This window comes from Phalacrocorax aristotelis, chromosome 6 (assembly GCF_949628215.1).
Source record: "Phalacrocorax aristotelis chromosome 6, bGulAri2.1, whole genome shotgun sequence".
In the NCBI taxonomy this organism is placed as follows: domain Eukaryota; kingdom Metazoa; phylum Chordata; class Aves; order Suliformes; family Phalacrocoracidae; genus Phalacrocorax; species Phalacrocorax aristotelis.
Genome location: NC_134281.1, coordinates 40,836,251 through 40,851,669, shown reverse-complemented (window position 1 = coordinate 40,851,669; position 15,419 = coordinate 40,836,251). Strand labels below are relative to the sequence as shown.

Sequence of the window (15,419 nt, the reverse complement as noted above, 5' to 3'; positions counted from 1 at the left end):
TGCCTAGTGGTTAAGATTAGCCCAGAACACATTCACTGTATGACAAACAATTATTTCCATTAAGGGATTTTAAAGTGATTTCAATCGCCGGTTGCAACTGGAACTACTGCGTGCATTTAGGACACATCACATCATTAATAATCCATGTAAGCCTGTAGCTGCTTTGTGGGAATCCATTGGCCCTGTCTTATCACTCAGCTTAATCATGACATCCAGAACATGAATTAATACAGGGAATACAAGCAAGACTGCCTAGCTGCCAGCCAGCAGGCCACCTCTTCAGCTGGAGAGCCTGGAGCGTACACAGAGCGCCAGGGATCATGACCACCGTGGCATTTTCAGGGAGTTTGTTGTTTATCAGCTCTTCCCAGTAGGCATATATGTCTGGAGCAGGATGTGCTGCCGCAGAAATACCCGATGTGGCTTGATACTGTGGACCTAATATAAAACTAATAAACCACACATACACTCAAGTTAGTGGAGTCTGTATCTCAGCAAGCTCTAATTAGCTGAAGGCACTGCTGGTGCTAATGGGTCTGTATTATTCCCCGTATTCAGGCTGGGTCAGGTAACTGCGTTTCCCTTTGCAGGTCTTGACAATGGTCTTGTTCATTCCTATTCTGCTTCTTCTTTCATATTCTGTAGTGGCTTTGTGGCAGTATGAGGGCCACTCAATCACTTAGGACCGTGTTAATGCCAAGTGGTGCAGGCATTCCAGATTGGGCCAAACTGCAACTTGATTGCTCATATTAAAAATAAATTAGTAAAGCTTTTAAAAGGATCTTAAAGCTTTTTTAGGAAGTCATGCTGTTACATTTCCCCCCTGCTAAAATTTGGTTTAAAATTAAATGAACACACAAAATCAACAGGAGTCTACAACTGAGGAAGTTGAACAAACAAACAAAAAATAAATACATGGATAGGACATTGATTTATCTCCAAACAGTCTTTGTTAGATGGGGATAACTTGTAAATATTAAAACCAGATCACATTACTTCATTCATTCTCTTGACTTTGTTAAATGCACTGAGGAAGGCACCAAGAAGTGATGTCTTCTGCAGAGGGGTTAGTTCTGGAGTCACCATTTGGTCAGTGAGAGCAAGCATGCCAGCTTTAGATCCATACGAAGGACAAAGATGAAAAATGGTGGCTTTATCATTGGCCACATCACTGGAACAGGGAGATCATGATGGCTTTTCAGCACATGCCCTTTCCTAAGGGGTGAGGGGTGTTGCTGCTGCTGTCACCATGGGGACATGCTTTAACAAATTATAGCTATTTCTATTCAAGAATGTCCATTTTATGTTCCCTTAATGTAAGTCATTGCTAAGGAGATTAGAGAGGAAAGTCCTTCTGTTGTTCAGCAAAAGTACACCAGGGAAACACCCATTGATGTCAGCTTGGCTGTTGCTGTGAATAATGGCTTCTTCCTTAATTGCAGTGTTGCAGACACACTGGTAGTTCTCATTTAGAGATTTTTAATTAAGCCAAGGCAAAAGTAACTAATGCCTAGATGCCTAGTCCCTCCACAGCTCCTCAGAGATGCGAAGGTGCAAAGACATTATAGTAACCTTTTCTAAAAGTTCATTAAAAAAATTGTTAGTATGGAAGTAATGAGCCACTGTAGCTCCATTTTAATGCAGCAGATAAATCAGTTGTAAAGGTAGTAAGTAGTAAACGTGGATAGGTTTATTTATTAAACACATCTCCACTGCCAAGTTTGTGCCCAGCTAGGTGCCTACTTAATGTGCACTAATACTGTCACTATCTCTGAGCAATATGGCCTGTGCATTGTATGTTATTCTATATGCATTTGTAAAGGGCAACCTTTAATAAATCAGCAACACCAATTCATTATTGGGTTGGTGTTTAAGAGCAGGGGGTATAGAGATGGGTTTGGCCCTAATAAGGGTCAATAGAGTGAATGTGAAAACATGTCCTTATGTACTATATTGAGAAAAAAAATGTTGTTTGAATACATATGTTCCTGAATATAGGTAGTAAAAATTGAGATCTAGCCATAAGCAGAACCTGGTGCCCTTCAGGCATGGGGAGCTAGCTCCTGGGCATGTGCTGTGTCCCCGTATGATGCAGCTTGAAAATGGCTACGATGAAAGCAGCCTGGCACTTATGTTCCAGCAGGGCTCAGTGGGAAGGTTCAGTCTTGCAGAGGGCAAACAGAGGTTATATGAATGTTTTGCTTTGATTTTGTTCAGTTTGGTCCCAAAATTAAACAAGGTCCCCAGGAGAAACATATGGGTTTGAACTGGTGTACAGAGCCACTTAATCAGTAGGGTTGATTTTGGGGGGTGTGATGGGTGCTCACACTGCAAATGGTGTTGAGTCATTTCACCTTTATTTGTTACAGACAAGCAGAATGATGTGGAGATTCCTTCTCCCACTCAGAAAGACAGAGAGAAGAAGAAAAAACAGCAGCTCATGACACAGATCAGTGGAGTGAAAAAATTAATGCATAGTTCAAGCTTAAATAACACCAGCATTTCACGATTTGGTGTGAAAACAGAAAAGGAAGACCATCTGGCCAAGGTATGACAGATTCTTGCAGTTCTGGGAGAATCGTTATGATCTGGAAGCTGGGGATGGACCGGCCGGACCAACTGCCCCACTTGTAAAACAGGAATTGGTACCCCCAAAGTGATGTGGCCATTAAAAATGCTGTAGTTAATGGTACCAGGCCCTAACAGCATATTCTATATTCATAAATTCCTTGAAAATGTCCCTAAAATAATTTTTAAAATGTGTTGAAGACTGAGGAGAGCAGTTCTCAAGCACAGGAACATATAACAACGCTATGTCCAGCAAGCTGTCTGTGGGGCCTTTGTTTCCATCAGGGCATTTCTTCCTGCTACCTGGAAACACATCACAGATAATTCCCCTGCCACACAGAGAAATGTCATCTCCTTGTACAAGTGCTTTGGCATCAGCCCTTCACAGTTAGTCCGTGTTCGTGTCCTTTATTAAGTACACGTGTTCATGCGCTTACATAATTACCATAATGAAGATTGAATTTGCATACTTTAAAAACTTTTGGAAAATGAAAAAGATGTGGTGCAAGTGATAAATGCAGAATTGTCTTGAAAAATATTGTAACCATTGTCTTTCTGTCCTTTCAAAAGGAACTGGAAGATCTGAATAAGTGGGGTCTCAACATATTTAATGTTGCAAGGTATTCCCACAACAGGCCGCTCACCTGCATTATGTACGCTATATTTCAGGTTCGTGATTTTCTGATCAAATTTGCTCTTCTTCTACCACACTATTTTAACTTCTAATTGCTCTCTGTTTTGTTGCCTTCTGCAGTATGGCATCCTTATTTGATATATGCATGTATGCTTGTACCGTTTATTACACAGGAGCGAGATCTACTAAAAACATTCAAGATCTCATCAGACACTTTTGTAACGTACATGATGACGCTAGAAGACCACTACCATTCGGACGTAGCTTACCACAACAGCCTCCATGCTGCTGATGTTGCCCAGTCCACGCATGTTCTGCTCTCTACCCCTGCACTGGATGTGAGTTACCTAGTTTGAGCTAAGTGCTTTGTGCTGGGCAGTCCTCATGTTTAAAGGTGGGATGGAGGCTAAAAAGCACCACATTGCCTGTGTGAACACAGGAGAAAACCTTCAGCTGAGTCAATCACCAGTAGTACTCAGACTTGCAAAAAGCAATGTGCTGCCTGCTCTTCGGAGGGCTCAGTTTACTGCCAGGGGAGTCACCATTAAGAAATTTCAGCAGCAGCTTTGCCTGTAATCTCTGTTTCATCTTAAAGAGCACATGCTGCTTGTAGACCTTTCTTCTGAGTCAGAAAACTAATTTAAAGAGCACAAATTGTTTCTCTAAATCAGCCTCCCAAACTGTTGAGAAAAAAAAACATCAGGACTTCTTTGACAAATTCCTTTTTTCCTTCCTAGGCTGTCTTCACTGATTTGGAAATCCTTGCTGCGATTTTTGCAGCTGCAATTCATGATGTGGATCACCCCGGGGTCTCCAATCAATTTCTTATTAATACAAGTGAGTTTTGTTTCAAATACAATAATAATGGAAACTAATGGAAATGCATTTTCCATTACAACAAGGTCACAAATTAAGACTTTCAAACTGCATTGCTTTCTCAAAATATTGCGCAGTAAACTAGTTATATGCTTTGAAATAAAGCAGTAATTAAAAATTAAATTCCTAAAGAAGGAAGCTGTTGTAGTGCAATTTGCCAGTGCCCTTGAATCTTGTGAATATTACTACTTGCTAACACATAATAATTCTTCCAGTCCTGAGTGCAAATTTTATCATTAATATAAGATAAATTATGCTATTGCTATTGACAACGATAAAGCTAAATATTGTGGTTCATATTGTGTTTCAACAGGCTAAGCATGTATCTTGATTCCAAAACATGGGTATTGTTCTTTTTTGGAAAGTGCTTTTGTAGGGTCCACGCTTTCGGTTGTCAGTGATTCTGAAGCCTGTAACTAAGTCAACCGAGTACTATTTTGTTCATTAGAACTGAGCAAAGGGCTGTTTGTGTTATATACATGTGTGCTCAGATTAGAAAACTGCATGCTCTTGGCACACATGAAGCAAAAAAATAAAACTTTTCCTGATTTATTGCATACAGATAAACATTTCAGTACCCAGGACAAGCGTTTGCTGTTTGAAATTACACATTTCACATGCTGCAGTGACATATTTATGTTGCTTTGCTAGATTCTGAACTAGCCCTGATGTACAACGATGAATCCGTCTTGGAGAACCACCATCTCGCTGTGGGTTTCAAACTGCTTCAAGAGGAGCATTGTGACATCTTCCAGAACCTGACCAAGAAACAGCGTCAGACGCTCAGGAAGATGGTGATCGACATGGTATGAGCTATGCACATCCTGCTCCTCTTCTGCAACAAAAAACTGGCTTCTTTGTATGGTTGCCCATACTGAGATTGTGTTTTCACTTCTGTAAAGGTATTGGCGACAGATATGTCCAAGCATATGAGTCTGTTAGCTGATCTGAAGACTATGGTGGAAACTAAGAAAGTCACCAGTTCAGGAGTCCTCCTTCTGGACAACTACACAGACAGAATACAGGTACGTCCGCCAGATTTCCTGGATTTTGAGTATTTTGTTCAGGATTGAAGAGACCATGCTCCTGTTCTTACTGTGGCTTTTAAATGGACCATATATAGAAGCTACTGACCTACATTTTCAGCAATCATTTTCTTCTGCACCACAAAGAGGTACAAGGTGGTCCCATACCTTTTAGGTAAAGGGGATTATGTTTTCAACACTCAGAGCATGGAACTGCAAACATGCACATTCTTCTGAAGTTAATCTGTACAGCTGAGCTTTTGAGGGCTGCTGAATTTCCTTGCTGCTTTCTCCTATTTATTATAGCATTATAGCAAGATGGCTATAGCACTGCGAGATTGCAAGAATTTAATTTGTAACTCCATACCTAAAGCAACTCTCACACTGGGGTGAAATTAGTGATGTACAGTCTGTTCCCTATATTTTCTAATCCTTGATTTACTGAAACGACAAAGCAGTACTGGAAGAGAGTTACGTAGTTAGTAGGACAAGATACATCCTGATATTCCCTCCATTTTGATGGCCAACTTCTTAAGAACAGATTCATAGGGACACTCTTCTTACATTTTTACTTAAGACTGCTGATGTTAAAACAGGTCACTTGGTTGCTGTCTAAATCCTTGTGGCCACAGTTACTCAGGCACATTTTTTGTGTGCTTGGAAGGGATATTACTCATTTAATAAAGTAGGAGCATTTAATCACCTGAGAGCATGGAAATAAATTTTGAATGGTGGAAAGCACCTGCATTCAAAACCAAACCTATATGATGTAATGAACATGGCCACAACTGCACCCTGTGTAAGCATCAAGTTGTCTGAAAAACATACAGCATGTTTTACTTTTGAAGCGGACCATAGCAGCTAGTCTTATGTGCAGAGATGTTACAATGTTAGTATTTTTATACGCTGTTGCATAATCGAAGAGCCTTGTGGTTAAATGTTCTGAATTAAGCAAGCAGATACAGCTTGAAACCGTCCTTTTTCCATTTGATTTTATGAGTTTTCTGATTAATGTAATTGCAGGTTCTCCGAAATATGGTACATTGTGCGGACTTGAGTAATCCCACAAAGTCTCTGGAACTGTACCGGCAGTGGACGGACAGGATCATGGAGGAGTTCTTCCAGCAGGGAGACAAAGAGCGAGAAAGAGGAATGGAAATTAGTCCAATGTGTGACAAACACACAGCGTCAGTGGAAAAATCACAGGTAATTGGCCATGAGCTGCATTTTTGTACTGCCTAAGCTTGTATTTTAAAAGCATAGACAAAATTCATCTGCTTTCTCTAGCACAATTAGGCAAACAGCCAACTGTTCAGAGGGTTGGTTCTGATTGACCCTGACATCCAGCTGTGCCTGAAGCTCATATAGACTGGCAAGGCTGTTCAGACTCCTTTATGTACCCCTTGGCATCTCCTCATTTCCAAATGCATGTTCATCTTGCCCTGTTTGCGTCCCAGTCTCCTGAGTGAGTTGGTTTCCTTTTGTTCCCCAGGCTTGAAAGTGTAATTCTGATCTCCCCTTCTGCCAGGTCTCTTCTGCCTTCACGCCCCCAGCCTCCTTAATTAGCACTTCCTAAACCTACTGACATTGTACGCCGTGTTAGACATTTATAGCAATGCCAACCCCATTGTACTGCAGGGTTAGGAGCTTCTCCCAGCTGAGATCTGCTTCAGGACACTGCAAAAGTCTGGATGTCAGTCGTTATTCAGCCTCGTGCAGAACAGTTTTGCAGTGCATGATCTGGCCGCTTAAGTTAGAGGTCTGATGGAGCTGCTGTGTGCCAGGCAAAGTCAAAGAAATATTCATTTATGTCAATACAAACCTTAAAAGGAGCTGGATATGTCTTGTTTTTTGAGATTAACTGGCTCATCCCCAGTTCTGAATCATAGATTAAACAGTTTCAAGGTCAGATTTTGTCCTGACCTGTGTAGCACAGGCCATAAAATTTCACCCGGTTAGTCTGTAATGAAGCCGGTAATTTATGTTTGCCTAAACATATTCCAATCTTTATATAATGGTGTCTTGGTTGTTGTTTTTAAATGACTCAAGCAAGTCATCATCAAGGTTTTTCAGCTTGAATAAGTAACAAAATTGATGATAATTATTTCCAAATGTCCTCTAGGGCTAAGCCAAGTGGTTTCAAAATTATTCACTCAACCGCATGGTGATTTTGTTGGAAAAATCTGTCTTATTTGTTAACCTAACAAGAAATGACTCCTTCGGCCAGGCTTGGCCAGAAAATGCTGATGTGCTCCGCATGTGAGCTCCAATTAATTTTTTGCTTCACATATGCACTTCACAGAGGTTTCAAAATGGCATTTTTTCTATGTAAAAAGAACAGGAATTGCACAAAATCACTACCATGGAAATCCCAACTAGTGACAAAGGAGACAGGGAGGTGGCATGTCCGTTCTGGAGTGAAACAAAGAGAACTGCTGGGAAAATAGTATGCAAGTATTTCAAAGGTCTAGATGGTACCTTTTTGCGCCAAAATATTTTAAGATCAGTGCTCAGCCACCTGGCCAGCTATTCCATGATTCAGGATGTTTCTTTAAAGAAACAATGACCTGGCTACGAAGTGACAGATCCCTAGCCATTGGTGCTCTGTAGCCCTTGAGCGTTTTGGGTGGTGGCGAAGCCATCAGCTAGCCATACAGAAATTTTTTTTCACTTTAAAAGTGCTCCGGAACATGTGCTGCAGGAAATTTTCATCACCTTTTTGTTTAAGCTGCCTCAACAGTATGCTACAATTGAATGTTAATGGTTCTATTGACATCCTGTTGTGTCTGAAGGAGGCATGTGTGATTTCCAAAGCAAACATCTGCACGTTGAGTCTGGCCCCTTTGAGAGCCATTTTCCTGCTGCACAGAAGTGTTGTCCAGTAGAGCGAGGAGAGAAGTGACACAATCTGCCAAGACGGAAGAATTTCAATCCTCTTTATGGCCATTCAGTTTTCTCCATCCTGGACGTACGTCCTCTTAGTCAGACAATTGAAAAATGATTTAGCTCAGACCTTACGCGCCAACCGGCGGAAGGACCGACAGACTCAGCCACAACGCTCACTGTTTCCACCGCTGGCACGTCACTCCATGGGAGTCGGGCAACAGCAGTCTCTCCGCCTTTGTGCGGGAGCAGTACTTCTTGGGATGAGCTGCCCTGCTTTCTGCGCTCTTTCCAAAACAAAATGAAAGGAAAGGAAATCTCTACCAGGGCCTGCTTCACAGAGAAACACAGCGGCTGCTTTGGCAGAGTAGAAGAGAAATGTTGAAGTGTTTAAAGACACAGGACCACGAAACAGTTCAGAATAGGTACAAACTACACACCATAGTAAAATACACCTAAAGGTCAAACTTCAGTCCATAAAAGCAGTGACATTTGGCATCAGGACGGCTCGCCCTGCGTTTTCACAGCTGCCAGCCACGTGCATACCCTGGGGTAATGGCAGCATTGCCATAAATGCACCAGCCTTGTCCGCCGTCGTCAGGGAATCCCATCTGAGACAGAGCAAACTTCCTCATTGCTTAGGGTAGAGGCAATGATCGGCTAAAATGTCTCTCTGCACTAACAGCTGGTAAGAGGCGTCCCTCAGTGGGATGTTCTGTCTTCAGAGTGATGGCGTACCCCGCCTTCTGCAGGGCAGGGATCAAGCTGCTAGTCAGGAGCAGACATCTACAAGGATATTTAAAATCACGGATGCAGCCAAGGATGGGATTGGCAGCTGCATGGCTTTGTTTCCAGGTGGCTCCTGCTTTTAGTTAAACTTTCATCCAAGGTTTGTTTTTGGACAAGATGTCAACCTAGTCCTAGGCGTTGTGGGTGCAGCTTTGAGTATCAGATGGTTATGTCTGCAAGTAGACAGTGCTGGTTTGGGGGCTTGCTCTGAGGTGGATATTTTGCTTGTAAAAAATCATGCGTTAACAGCATTTGAGCTTTTTAGACACCCATCTGCTCTCCACCATTCCCTTCCCCTAAGCGTGTATGCTCCTGTGTTTCGCAGGTGGGATTCATTGACTACATTGTCCATCCACTCTGGGAGACGTGGGCTGACCTGGTGCAGCCCGATGCCCAGGACATCCTGGACACGCTGGAGGACAACAGGAACTGGTACCAGAGCATGATACCTCAGAGCCCGTCTCCTCCGCTTGAGGAGCGGGGCAGGGACTGTCAGAGCCTGATGGAGAAGTTCCAGTTTGAACTGACGTTGGAGGAGGAGGATTCAGATGGACCAGAGAAGGATGGTGAGAGCACTGGCTACTTCAGCAATACAAAGACACTCTGCGTGGCCAGCCCAGGGGAAGAGGATTCACAGAGGGAGGCGAACATAGAAATTGTGACAGAAGATACGTCTCCTGTCGACACATAATGTGCCGTACCTGTGTGAGTGGATTTTAAACACGTAATGAGCATGCAAGCAGTCTCACGGACTAGCTTGCAGCCTGGGTCTGAGGCCTGTGTCTAACATTGGCTGAAAGATCTTCCCAGCTACTTGAGATTGGAGTCAGGGTTAAAGATCATGTAGTGAATGATTGCTCAGGAAATTAACAGGTGATTTACATTGTGGTTTAAGCCTTGTCAGCTAAGAGCATCGTGTTGTCCTGGAGCTGGCTTGGGTCGTGACTGAAGAGTAAATGACACACAACTGAGAGATTTTATACTGTTAGTTTTGGAATTTATACCAGTTAGACTGCTAGAAACTACTGATTAATAACTCTCCATATAAAACCTATCCACCTGACCACCTGTCTGCAGACCTGTGTGCCTTCTTTGTAAACACTTTCATGTCTTTTCAAGAGTCTATTAATTAAATACATGGAGTTTAGTATAAAAAGTGACACAAAGTGTTTCAAAATTGCCAGATACTTTTTTGATTCTTCCTGTTACAAGAAGCAGTCTTCCTTTTTTCGTGGGCAATACCTGTCACTTTATTGCAGTTAATCACTTTTACAGACTAAATAGAAGGGAAACCCTCTGTTTTGCATTACTGCACCTTTAATCGTCTTCTTAATACCCCAGGTGACCCATTTAAAGTCACTTCATGCCTTCGTGCACCATCTCTGTTCGCTTGCTAGGAATAACAGTATTTTTTCCTCAACAGGGTTTTATTTTTGTTGTGCGCAGGATAGAGGGTAGTTTTTTTCCATGGCACAGCGCAGTACATATATAAGTAAGTGTGATAAGGCAGCGTGTGACGTGCGTTCCCCCTCGGCAGCTCCGTGGCTCAGTGGAAGTTGCACGCTCAGATATTTGTGTTTCTCGCGCCTGTCGTTCACATTTCCTAGGTTTAGGTCCACCGTCCTCCTCCTGCACTGCCTTGAGCTCTAACACCTCCATTACTGTTTATAACAGTGTATTTATTACATAATGTATATACTGTAATGTTTTGTAAGTTATTAATTTATATGAATTAACATTGCCTGTCGGCGGCAATGTTAGCTGTGTAGAAAACTCGGAATAAGAGTTGCCTTCTTTTCTTCTAACCTTTTGTATTGCATAAAATACAAGAACCTGAACATAGCTGAAGAGACAGACACAACCCAGGAAGGGCATTCAGGTGGCAGCCGCCTGCAGGGGGTTCGTCTTCGTGGCAAGCTGGGGGGGACGGACCGGACCCCAGGGCAGCGGGCGAGCAGTTGGGAGTGCTGAAAACTTAGGGGGGGGGGGACCGAAAAAAGAAACCCCCGCGAATGGGCCGGCTTTTAAATGTCACGTTCCAATTTCTGAACAACCCAATGTGAATTTCTATTACAAAAATGTGAACTGATGTAATAATTGTGCTGTGAAACTTCTTCTGACAAAGCTTGTCCGGCATTGTGAGCAGTGTCAATCTCAGTTTGTAAAATATGTTTCAAGCTTTTGGTCCAACTTGTGACTAACTAGTTAATGAAAATAGCACAGTTGTGCATGATCAATGGGTTTGTATGTCTGTTGAACACTGCATTGTTCCAGGTGGTTATTTTATTGTTTCCAAAAGTTTCACACAATGTATGTTATAGTATTATATATTGTGTTCAGATGCATTCTTAAGAGATTTTTATATGAAGTGAATAAATGAAAGCATGACCCTGCCTGCGGCGCTTCGTGCTGCTTTTTTTTAACAGGTTGGTGTGGGCAGTATCTCAGCTGCAAGCAAAGGCACCTGCACTCGCTGTGCTCGGCTGGGACACGGCTGGCACCAGGGGTACAGTAAAACTGAACCCTCCTGTGGCCGAAACCCAGTGGACACGTGGAGCCCTTCTCTTACGAACAGGAAGATAAGGGTTTCTGTGGCCAGAGGGCACGGCCACCCTCTCCATCATGCCGGCTGCAAGACCTTTGCCTTCCTGAGCGGCAGCCGGCGGCGGAGCAGGGCTGGTGCCGGTGGCAGCGGCGACAGGAAGGCGGTGCAGACAGGAAGGCGATGGCCGCAGCCGGCAGCGCAGCCTTTGCCTGGCGCGGGCGGCACTGGGGCCAGCTCGCGGGATGCTTTCATGTCCCGGCCTGACCCAAAACAACTGACTTTCCAGTAAAAAAACATCCTGCCGGCAGGCAGTGGGGGGGCAAGGGGACGGCGGGGACGCTGCACCACTGGGGTCTCCCCCTGGGCCACCCTCACTGCAGGTGATGCCGGAGGAGCTGCTGCCGTGGCACCGCGTGGGTCTCCCAGACCCCATGGCTCCAAAATGAAGTGGCGGGAAAGCACAGATCCCCCATCCCGTGTCTGCCTTCCCATGCTGCACTTCATAGGAGCAGCGATTACCAACCCACTGTCATGAAAACACCTCCTGTCCACGTGGAAGGGGCTTCAACCTCAGCTGACCCTGCACTTGGAAGCTGACATTAACACTGGGTGTGCTCGGTGCCCGCCTCGCTGGGAGCAGGGACATCCCCACGCCCGCTGGCCGCAAAGCTGACCAGGGCATTTCTTCCAGTGCCTTGCCAGGGTTTTAACCACTGGTGAAAACTTGGTGGTGCTGATACCAATTTCTCTTTTCCAGTGAATTTACCCCTGTGCATCGTTTGCATTTGCCTTTGCTGTGGTGGCTGCATCCGGCTGTGCCCACAGCACCCAGGGACGTGCAAAGATGGGAGATGGGTTATCAGGCTGGGAAAACATTTGCAGTTCTGGGTGAAGAAAGCGGCCAACTTGAACAGCAAAGTGCTGAAGTTGCAGACGAACCACCAACCCACCGCCAGAGGACACGTTAGGGGGAGGTGGTGTGCCTGGGTGCAGGGCCCACATGGGCACGGGGTCCTCTGCCCTGGCGCCCTCCTCTCTGCCCGCACTCCCCTCCACTCTGCCAGCCTTCACTTGCTTTCTTTCCTTCCCTTCCAATGACCCAGTTCTGCCAGGAAACGGCTTCATCATGAGTACATGCAAAAGCGGTTCGTGTTGCTCTGACGCTGAATTAACAAACAGCTTCCTTTCACTTCTCCTTCTCAGCAGCAGCAGCAAAAATGCTCTGATGGCAGCTACGTTGCAAAACTAACCCGAATCCCTTATGTTTTCCTTCCATTTTTGGGGTGGCAAATCTCAGTTCAGGTGCAGGGCAGCTTGCTGGCTCAGTTTTCCTCCTTTTCTCAGGGGCTGAGGAACACATTTTGGCTCTGCTTTACCATCTTTACGTCCAAAACTCCTGCTGGCCCCAAGCACCCCGTGGGGTTTGCATGGTTTCCTTCAGCATCGGAAGCACGTCCGCGTGGAGGCAGCGATGTGGTGCTTCCTCCTCGCTTGTTAGGCCGGATGGACAGTGCTGCTGGGTGCCTGCTCCCCCTCCCCAGTGGTCACCCCACCGATGCAGCTGTGTTGCCTCCAGTGACCCCCACCAGGCCCTGGCTGCACCCAGAGGGGCTGGAAATCACCGCTGCTCAGAGTCTGGGGGAAAGCAGGATGAAAAATAAAACTTGCAGGAGAACAGTGCAGAAAGTGTGCCTTTCTGGAGAGGGGGTGGCTCCCAGGTCTGCAACAGGGGCGTGCAACCAGGTGTGCAACTCAGGCATGCAACCAGCTGTGCAACTGTGGTATGCAACTGCAGCGTGCAACCATGGTGTGCAACTGCAACATGCAACCAGGGAATGCAACTGGGCTGTGCAGGCCAGGTGTGCAACAGGGGTGTGCAATGCTCGCTGGTGCTGGGGCTGGGAGGGGCTGGGGTGTGTGTGGGGTGGACAGCGCAGGACCCCAGCCCAGCTGGATAGGCTCAGGACCTCCAGCCTTGGGGCTGCAGGATGAGGGGGAGCACATGTTGTCCCCTCCTTGCTGCCAGCATTAGTGATGGGTATCACCAACAGCCCCTAGTTCAGCAGTGGCCGAGTCGCAGCCATTTTCGAGGACATAGTTTCCTGCTGAGTCTATAGGGCTGGGTTTTCAGGGGGGATTTCCACCAGCCATAAACCCGCCCACAGCTGTCATCCTGGGGATGAGCCACTCTTCGCTCTACACCAGGATCAGAGCTGGTGCTTCCCGGCATCACAGGGACAAGGGTCCTGTGAAGCCCCTGCTGCTGCCAGGAAACTTCTGACCTGGAGGTTGGCATTGTTAATAGAAACCATGATGCAAAGAAATAAAATAATAAACCAGCTTTGTTGCTTTTTCCCATGGTGCACAAGCGCTGTGCCTGCTCTCCTGGGTGTGGGGCCAGGTTTCCATGTTCCTTTTTCCCCCTGGTCCATAGGAGTTAGGGACGAGCTGTGGGTGTTCACACCTGCCATCCACTGCAGCAGTGGCTGCAAGCTGGTGCTGGTTCCTGCTGCGGCCTGAGCCGCTCATGGTGTTCTCCACCAGTGAAAAGTCTTGAAGTAATCTTGGGTGTCTTCCGAGTAAGTGCTTCAGGAATGTGGATTTCTCGTCTGAATAACGACATGCAGTGGCAGCCTTGTGGCAAACCACTGGGCCAGCCTTTGGGGGTGTCCCGTGCCCCTCACTGCGGCCCTATGTGGGGACAGGGATGCAGGTCCCTGTAATGGGGCCACCAAATGCCAAACATGAGTATGGCTGAAGCCACAGCAATCACCTCCAGTTTGCATAAGTAGCAAAAAAAACTTTAGAAATGTGCCTTTATTGCAATGGGTGCTTGGTGCCTGGAAGCTGAATGCTTCTGCTTGCATTTCGGCCCCACCAAGGTTTGCTTTGTGTCCATCACATTTCCATGGGACATGCCCCATGTCCCTGAGCACACATGGACCACAGCGCTGTGTCCCTCTGTGTGCCAACCAGTGGAAAGAAGCATTTCCCAGGCTATAATCCAATGGTCAGGATCTGCAAAGTGCTGGAAGCAGTTCGCTAGCCAAGGAGATTAGGTGCCACTGGCTTAGAGTTCACCTAAAAGTACTACAGATGAAAAAAAAGAAATGAAAATCCAAAACACTGACAGTTTCATAGTCGAAAACAGGAAGGAGCTGGGGGCTGGTGCACAAAGCACAGATTTTATCGAGTCTGCGGTGCTGGAACAGAGCCCAAGTGCTCACTGCACCAGTAGCCTCTGTGCAAGGGGAGGTGGGTCTCATAGTCTGGCAGCAGGGGTGCTGGCTGGGATCCTCCCAGGACTGGCCGGGAAGGACAGGGCCAGTTGTGGCCCAGCTGATTTGATTTAAGATGCGTTTAGGTTTTTTTTGCTCTCCCAAACATCCCTTTTGGGGTTACACAATAAGCCCACCCCTGAGGGCTCCCCATCTCTGAGGGCTCCCATCCCTGAGGGCATCCCCACCCCTGCTCTTGCTGCACAAGTCTCTGGTCTATTGGAAGGTGTTTCTGCCATCCTGGTCAGATGCCATCACCACTTGTGTCATTGCAGTGCTGCAGGAGGTTGGGGACAGCAAAGCTCTGGCCCATGTGGGGCTGTGAGATACATCCTTGTTGTGGGGGAGAATGGTCTCTGCAGCCCCCTTATCTGCCCAGAGCGGGCTCTTCTGGGACACCTGTTTGTGTTACGGGGTTACCCACCCCACGACTTACTGGTGGGAATGCTTGGATTCACAGGCTGTGAGCTGGGTGCAGCTTGTGCTGGCGATGCGATTATGCACAAGGGGCCAACCACTGACAGCAGCTGGGCCAGCTGCAGTCTGACACCCATCTGGGGGGCTGCAGGGGTGCTGGTGAAGGGCTGACCCACAGGGGACAGTGGGACCAGCCTGGGGACAATCCTCATCCCCACAGTAAGCTTCTCATTGCAGAGAGAGGATTGCTGCAATTAAAAAATACATATATATTGCAGAAGACATTTCCCTGCAGGAGGGAGTCATTGCTGGCAGCAGGCCCTGCTGTGGGTCCCACACAGGGTCCCCAGCTCCCCTGGGTCCCCCCCGCCCCAGCTGCTTGTGTTTAAACCAGCTTCGGGTGG

At 46.3% G+C, this 15,419-nt stretch overlaps 1 protein-coding gene across 2 annotated transcripts in view; it reads left to right on the top strand.

The window, feature by feature from the left end:
• The window catches only part of PDE4B (phosphodiesterase 4B), a 193,499-nt gene extending 182,331 nt beyond the window's left edge, over positions 1–11,168 (top strand). For both annotated transcript variants that reach the window (XM_075097340.1, XM_075097338.1), the window contains 8 exons: positions 2,370–2,548; positions 3,139–3,237; positions 3,376–3,540; positions 3,940–4,039; positions 4,730–4,884; positions 4,981–5,103; positions 6,127–6,309; positions 9,101–11,168. In XM_075097340.1, coding sequence (XP_074953441.1) covers positions 2,370–2,548; positions 3,139–3,237; positions 3,376–3,540; positions 3,940–4,039; positions 4,730–4,884; positions 4,981–5,103; positions 6,127–6,309; positions 9,101–9,466 — 1,370 coding nt within the window. In that variant the 3' untranslated portion in view covers positions 9,467–11,168. The remainder of the gene's footprint in view (positions 1–2,369; positions 2,549–3,138; positions 3,238–3,375; positions 3,541–3,939; positions 4,040–4,729; positions 4,885–4,980; positions 5,104–6,126; positions 6,310–9,100) is intronic.
• The last annotated feature ends 4,251 nt before the right edge of the window (positions 11,169–15,419 follow it).